The sequence below is a fragment of the Sphaeroforma arctica genome, assembly GCF_001186125.1.
Source record: "Sphaeroforma arctica JP610 unplaced genomic scaffold supercont1.1592, whole genome shotgun sequence".
Taxonomy (NCBI): Eukaryota; class Ichthyosporea; order Ichthyophonida; genus Sphaeroforma; species Sphaeroforma arctica.
The window spans coordinates 11,764-12,529 of NW_014038966.1; the positions used below are offsets into that span (position 1 = coordinate 11,764).

Consider the following 766-nt stretch of genomic DNA (forward strand, 5'->3'; position numbering starts at 1 on the left):
CGTGAAGATAAATAGAGATACAGTACATGCAACTTACCTGGCGTGATGCAGTTAGAGTCAAATCGCTCGCCTGTGAGTTGCACTCCTTCTGCTGTAGCTTTGGCTCTGAGCTCTTCCGCCTGCATAGTCATAAGAAACATTGAGCGAATGGGCTTCGATTGGGCAAAAACGCACTCCAAATTGACAGAAACGGACTCTTGAAGTTCAAGAAAGACTCTAAATTGTGCGCAAGTAAACTCCGAATTGGGAGTCAACAAACAGTTAACAAACAGCCACGCCTCATTCCAAATGTCGGCCACAAGACCCGAATATGGCTACTTGCATCATCCGTTGGATATCAATGTGTATGTAACGAGAGGTGACTTTGTTGGTACAGAGCGTGTACATGGTTTTAACTCTGCTTACCTCGAGTGCGGTTTTGAATCGGCGCGCGCGTTGTTGGTTCATCTTGGCACGCGGGGCCACTCCTGAGTTAAAAATATGAAGTGTGATTTTAACAGGTGGCCAATCGTATCATGTTAAAATGCCTGACAAGGCTGAGTGAGCAATGACCTGGGATACAGAGTGTCCACCCTAGCCAAACATGAATCTGTAGGTATATGGCGGGGTAGGTGCATCTAATACTGAAGGTCCTTAGATAAAAAGTATCAGATAGGAAAGCACAGTACACTGCTACACTCCGTGATACCTGTTGTAACCATAAAAACGGTCTAGCTGCAGCATTATTGACCTATACTTGGTACAATATTCGCATGACAAACTCAGA

General features: G+C 45.0%; 1 protein-coding gene across 1 annotated transcript in view; it reads right to left on the reverse strand.

The window, feature by feature from the left end:
* The window catches only part of SARC_11248 (hypothetical protein), a gene marked incomplete at both ends in the record, with an annotated part of 10,516 nt that extends 10,397 nt beyond the window's left edge, over positions 1-119 (reverse strand). The window contains one exon of the mRNA XM_014294670.1: positions 38-119. Coding sequence (XP_014150145.1) covers positions 38-119 — 82 coding nt within the window. The remainder of the gene's footprint in view (positions 1-37) is intronic.
* Between the last annotated feature and the right edge of the window lie 647 nt (positions 120-766).